Below are 6981 nucleotides of genomic sequence, written 5' to 3' on the forward strand. Positions count from 1 at the left end.
GGATAGAACTTGGAGAAAAATGAACAGGTGTTAATTGGTAAAAGCATTGATAATGTGTTTCTAGAAAAACAGTCAAATCTGCAAAAGAATCAAATGACATCAAAACGGCAGCACCACCTGAAGAATGATCGCCATTTCTGTTTCTTTCATGGGAATCAAACAAATAAAAACACTGACTATCCAGGTTACCGTGAATGGCAATGGTCGATTCCTGAAATGTTGCAAGGATGTAGTTTGACACAGCAAAAGCCCGATGCAATCCCTCTTCTAGATTAGTCAAATGAAAGCCTTGGTCACTGACAACATTAGCAGGCAAGTAAGCGGGGTTAGTGTGTCCATTAATCATGTCGAAAAAATATTCTATTTCAACAGCATGTCCAACAACAGTTGTTGGCAAATGTTCGTGACCGATGTAACCATCAATGCCGACCCTCACCTTCATCATCACTGTCTCTTCTTGCTGTGCTAGCAGTAGAGCCACTATGACTACTGTCGTCGTCACTGTCAACATTTGCAGAGTCGCTGCTGTCACCATCATTAGCTGCACACTCTGCGTCACCACCTTCGTCACTGTTGTCACCGTTGTCAAAGTCCGGGTCGCCATGTGCATTGGCATCATGCACAGCTTGAACAGCTGCCTGCAAGACATTTGCAGTCACCTCTCTGTGTGCACCACCCACCTTCTTGGAGATACGCCGATAGGTGTTGTGCGACAATCCTGGAATCGACATGATGGCAGAGAACTTCCGAAGAGCTGCCTCGCCACATCCTAACTCGTTGAAGCACATGACAATGGAGTTGTTGACGTCAAACCCCATAGTAATGTTGTTGCTCCCATCAAGTCGGCTACATGAATGCTGCTGCTTCGTGAAGGTGCAATCCTGGTAAATACAAAAACAACAAATTAGATTAGTAACAACAAAAAAGCTAGAGAGCAAGAGAGAGTTTGAGAGAGAGAGAAAGAGAGAGTGGGAGAGAAAAAGAGCACTGATAATAATCACTAATATATTTCCTTTGTAATACTATTATCATCAGGGCTTACAGCTTTCAGATTATGTAGTTTTTTTCCCCACACTGACAGTGACAACTGAAACTCAATCAGAAAAATTCCAAGAGAGAGAGACTCAGTTTGGGAGAGCTGGTAATAACTAACAAGGCAAAATAATACAATACAAAAAAATAGTAATTATAAAATGAGTTTACATACCTCACAAGCCAGTCTTATTTCTCTTGAATATCCCATCTTGTCACCAAAGCACACCGACAGGGTCCCACCACACTCGCCACAAGCGACCGCCGAAAACAGAGACTTCAAATTTTTCAACTCAATGAAGCACCGCTCTTTGTCACTGTCCGTTTCGTCAGCTGCAGCAACGTAGTCTTTCATATTAAACATCCAGTTTTCGTCTGGCAGTACACGGTTGTTCAGCTGGTAAAGGTACAATTCCATTGTTGTCATCAGCAAGCGATCGTGTTCTCGTCAGCATTTTTCGCTTGCCAGCGAGCCTTGGCTGCTTCTTTGCACTGCTGCTTGCGTGAACGTTTTCCCCGATTAAGCGGAGTCCTGTCTGGCACTAAATCTTGCAAATCTTGAGCGTTTGTATCCATGTTTTCCGATATTTTCGATGAACTTCGGACAGCAATGACCAATTTCCAAAATGCCGGAAGTTGGCGTAGCGAAGTGAAAGTTGGTCACGTGACCGATCTAGGCCAATCACAAGCTCTCGTGTGACGCGTTCCTCTTTATATGGAAGTTAGCGTGCTGGCCAACAGCGGGAAAGGGGAGAGAATGCTGAATCCCACGGTATGTGTCACGTCATGTCGGAACGGGGTTGGGAGAATTTGGCGTAACTAACAGTCAAACAAATGCATTTTTGGCATTTCAACACACAATGAAAATAAATTCTTGACACAGTTGGTTTTGAAACACCTTTATTTTGCATAATATAAGTGTTTTATGTGAAAAACATCGGTTGAACCTGAATTAGAAAGGATTATTTGGTATACATATGTCAAAATCTCAAAACTGACCACTTGAACACACAACACGATTTTTGACTTCAGACGTGTGTAGCCCCTGGCCTTAAAAGAATCCTTTGCATGGCCTCGGCGTATGGGCAGTAGCTCTAAACGTAAACTATGGCAACAACAACAATTCGGGGACGCCTAGAATCACACAATAATGTATCTGGAGTTTTTGCAGGCGATGTCTCAACAAAAAACAAAAAAAGTAGAGGCTCCAAGACGGCTCCGTGTCCGACGCGGGTACTATGCACGCACAACAGCCCGAAACTCCGTCGATAGAGATTTATCACCCCTGGCCCAGGTGATGTCTCTATCGACGAAGTTTCGGTTTGATAGTAGTAAGGGCAGTAACTCAAGACGTAAATGTGGCAGTGTCCCATAGGCAATCGCAGAGTTATCCTGTACATAGGCAACACTTACTTGATCCCAATTACTAGGCGTCCTCGGGGACGCCTAGAAAAAAACAAGGAACAAACCTGTTCGCGCTTCGACATGGATTCTGCTTCCTGTACGGGCAGCAATCAAGTTGAATCAGTGCTGACAAGCAAATGTGTTACACCATCCCACAACAATTATTACGTAATGTCACACTTCGCCTGTGAAGCTTATATGTGAGTAATTATGAGAGGAGGAGAAAAATCGTATTTCTGTCCTTACGTATGTCTCCGTCTCTTTTTTCCGTCTTTGTCTCTCTTTCTGCCTGTCTCTCTGTCTCTGTCTTTGTCTTTGTCACTCTTTCTCTGTCTCTGTCTCTGTCTCTCTCCCTGTCCGTTTCCTCTCTCTCTCTCTCTCTCTCTCTCTCTCTCTCTCTCTCTCTCTCTCTCTCTCTCTCTCTCTCTCTCTCTCTCTCTCTCTCTCTGTGTTTCTCTCTCTGTTTGTCTCTATCTGTCTATCTGTATATGTCTCTAACTCTCTTGCACTCTCTCACTCTATTTCTCTCTATATCTTTCTTTTTCTGCCTCTGTCTTAGCCTCCGTGTCTGACTCTATGTCAGTTTATTGTTCTGTCTGTCTGTCTCTCTGTATCTCTCTCTAGCTCTTCAACTACCTATTTCTCTGTTCTTTCTTTCTTCCTGTCTGTCTGTCTGTCTGTCTGTCTGTCTGCCTCTCTCTCTCTCTCTCTCTCTCTCTCTCTCTCTCTCTCTCTCTCTCTCTCTCTCTCTCTCTCTCTCTCTCTCTCTCTCGACGTAACCGGATGCACTATTTTTTTCTTTCTCACTTCTACCACCGACTTGGTATTTGTGGTTGTGGTGCATGATGTTTCAAGGCCGCACATTAAACCTAAAACTCCACAAGACCCTTTTTTCATCTATCTTTCTCCCTCCTACACTTTACTCGTGTTTAATGTGAGAACTGTGTGAACATTGTGCTGTAAAACGCAGAATATCTGTTCGCAGTTAAGATTGTGAGATTTTAAAGAGGGTAAACGACGCACATTCAAACTGAAAATTTGGAAACGAACACTTTAGACAAAATTATAAAATGTAATCGTGATCGCTTTCCCATCAGCTATAAATGCCAACACCTGTCCATAAAGATTTCAAAGCGTTATTCTCAGTTTATACTGCCTTTCGCATTCGGCGTGTATCTGCACTTGGTCCACTTCCTTAAAGGGGCTAATCGGCATACTGTGCACTGTGAGTTTTGATAGGTATGCTTGTGGTAGTTGAAATATGCATAATATGTTCATTTTCCCTGACGCTGAAAAGGGAGCTTCAAGTGATAAAAATTAACGAGAATGCGTTGGAAGTAGGAAATGGAATGGACCATACGAATTAGAGAGTAAGGGACGGTTAATCAGTATGGACACAGACATATGGGCCGACAGATCAACTCATGATGAGAGAGAGAGAGAGAGAGAGAGAGAGAGAGAGAGAGAGAGAGAGAGAGAGAGAAAGAAAGACAGACAGACAGACAGACAGACAGACAGAGATATATAGAGAGACAGAGAGAGAGAGAGGATGTATGAAAGCGAGAGAGAGAGAGATGGGAGGGGGTAAGTGCACTGAGATCTGAGAGGGCAATGAGATCACAAGTTAACACTCAAACCATCAGACAAAAGAAGACAGCACCCTCAAACCAAAACAAAATCCTTTTCACCACCACCATTTCTTCTTCTGTCCACCTCTTTCTACCCCGTTCCCTCCGTTATCCTGGGCTACTCCGTGGTATCTACACGGCTGTTGGGATATTATTTGCTGCGTTTTACGAGGCAAGGCGTTCTTGTTATAGGAAAGTCGCACGCCTGACACCCTGCTTTGACTGTCTTTCACGCGGCAAGAGTCGCACGCCTGACACCCTGGTTTGACTGTCTTTCACGCGGCAAGAGTCGCACGCCTGACACCCTGGTTTGACTGTCTTTCACGCGGCAAGAGTCGCACGCCTGACACCCTGGTTTGACTGTCTAGGAGTGTCGCTTCGGTGCAGGAAGCACACAAGTTACTGTACAGATACCTGTCTGACTGTGTGAGCCATCTTGTGATTGATCGTCAATATAGATCTGGGTTGGTAATAACAAAGAAGACCTCAATAATAACAACTGCTCCATTTAACGAAAAAATGCCGAGAGAAAAGCCGACGCAAACTAATAAAATAAAAAATAAAAAAAAAATAAAAAAAAGGTTTAAAGACACCGTAATTATCTTAAACGATTCGGCTCACTGTTTCAGATGTAGCCAGGCAATTTCATGGAATTTAAGGCATCCCTCCTTTTGGGAATCTTACCAAATCTCAACATCCTGACCAGGTCTTGCGCAGAGTGCAAATTAATTTTGTTTCATGAATTAATTTCATAGATTGACTCTAGTTGGTTATTAGGAAGTTACTTCATACAAAAATCGCACTCTGCACGGAAAACATCTAACTCATTCGCTGCGCGTCTAAATTTCCCCTGTGTTCCCTGCCAACGCGTGATTTAGAGCCATTTTGAAAAAATTATTAAAAATCAACAACACAAGATAACCTTACATACCTTATATTTTTGCAAAGTTTGGAACTTACTCTTTTAGAAAATATATGAAACATTTGAAAGTACATACCTTTTGTTGTCTTCATATCCAGGCAAAATATCCAATTTGAAGCAAAACAAAAAAACTTTCTACGTCATGGGTTCATCATACACAATGTCATGATCGACACTTGCATTGCCCGAATCATCACCCAAATGATCGTCCATTGGCACAAAATCGTCACCAGAATCTAAAATATCATCTCCACTATCATCATCACTGAGGTCAAGATCAGAACCGTACTGAATAACACATTCTAGCACTCTTTTCAAGTTACTACGTCTCAGCAGAACGATCCGCCATCTTGGAAAAGTCAAAACACGTGGGTCGCACACCGTCAACAAAATTTTTATTAATCCCAACAATTTAAGGGAAGGAACTGTTTACAGTGAATGGTACCACTGTAGACAGATAGAAGTTCATTGCAGGGGTTGTTTCCCTTGGTCAGCAGGACCGTTTACACCGTTAAAAATTCGTGATATCCGTCGGAACTCAAGTACCGGCACGCAGCCAACGCTAAACACAGTTGTCGGAATTCCAGTTCCGACACGCAGCGAATGATCTGTTGAGTGTACGAAGGAAGGGAAGGGAAGGGAAGGGGGGATAAGAGAGCTTTTTCTGGCCAGATCTTAAATGGTAAGCCGAATCGTTTACCCATGGCAGGAAGGAGGCTATCTTAAACTGAGCCAACACTGAAGAACTCTTTTTGTCTTGAACACACTTTTTTGTTTTGTTTACGCCGGTTGTTCTTACAGTGTTTTGGTTCTGAGTAGTGTTGTTGTTGTCCTTTGGTGTTAGGTAGGTTCTCTTCCTTCATGTTCGAACCCTTTTGTAAATCGATCTAACAAAAATATTAATGTAAGAACCCAAGCGCTCTAGAAAGAGTCTTCTTATTCATCGTTCGTGGACAGGTTCGTGTGGTGATTTACATAGTAGTTTACACAAAAAGGAGGCTGAGTCAACACTGAAGAACTCTTTTTGTCTAAAACACTTTTTTGTTTTGTTTACGCCGGTTGTTCTCACAGTATTTGGTTCTGAACCAACACTGAACAACTATTTTTGTCTTGAACACTTTTTTGTTTTGTTTACGCCGGTTGTTCTCACAGTATTTGGTTCTGAGCCAACACTGAACAACTATTTTTGTCTTAAACACTTTTTTGTTTTGTTTACGCTGGTTGTTCTTAAGGGCAGAATATACCTGCGCAGTTTCAGCGGCACAGACGACGCACTGCATATTATTGGTGCTGCGATAGGGATTATGGCGAGAACTTGGCCTGTTTTCCTTTCGCGCAACGTGTAGCGGGCTGGGATAATCTGCAGTGCGTCGTCTGTCCTGCTGACGTTACATAGGTGAGCGCCGGGCCTTACAATATATGGTTCTGAGTAGTGTCGTTGTTGTTCTTTAGTGTTAGGTAGCTTCTCTGATACCGGTCGTCTTTGTTGTTGAAAGACAGATAAAAAGGGGCACAAAGGCAAAGAAAAAGTGAAGACTGACATCGATCCAGTGGTGTGTATTTTCTAATTTGCATTACGATCAATCTATATATTCATTCCTATTCTCATTCCCACGCCCTCTACAGTGGAATCTCCTTTCTATACGACATCCGATTAAAGAAGTTCTTGCTTTTTCAGATGTTCTGTTCATAGCCTATGCAAATTTACCACAGTTTTAAGACTCTCTCGTTTTCAAGCCTTGACGTTTTTCGATTTTCGGTGGTCTTAAAAAGGGGGTTTATACGTTGTACAGTCCTTTCTCTCATTCTCCAGCCGACGTTTCCAACTCTGATCAAGTCACCTATTATCAACTTTGTTCACCTTTGATACACAGATTTATCAAATTTGGTAGTCATATTTCAGTTTCCGTATTCCCTCTGTTCTTGAATAAAAAATAAAAAAGCAAGAACAGTTAAGTTTTAATATCAAACGTTTAATTTTGGACAAAACGAAGC

The 6981-nt window shown here is 42.4% G+C and overlaps 1 protein-coding gene across 1 annotated transcript; it reads right to left on the minus strand.

Moving 5' to 3' along the window:
- Positions 1–374: 374 nt before the first annotated feature.
- Positions 375–1734, minus strand: LOC138947348 (uncharacterized). The gene is made up of 2 exons (XM_070318804.1): positions 1208–1734; positions 375–881 (listed from the first exon to the last, which is right to left on the minus strand). The coding sequence occupies exons 1-2, from the start codon at positions 1457–1459 to the stop codon at positions 420–422; spliced, it is 714 nt and encodes a 237-aa protein (XP_070174905.1). The 5' UTR covers positions 1460–1734; the 3' UTR covers positions 375–419.
- Between the last annotated feature and the right edge of the window lie 5247 nt (positions 1735–6981).

This window comes from Littorina saxatilis, linkage group LG14 (assembly GCF_037325665.1).
Source record: "Littorina saxatilis isolate snail1 linkage group LG14, US_GU_Lsax_2.0, whole genome shotgun sequence".
In the NCBI taxonomy this organism is placed as follows: domain Eukaryota; kingdom Metazoa; phylum Mollusca; class Gastropoda; order Littorinimorpha; family Littorinidae; genus Littorina; species Littorina saxatilis.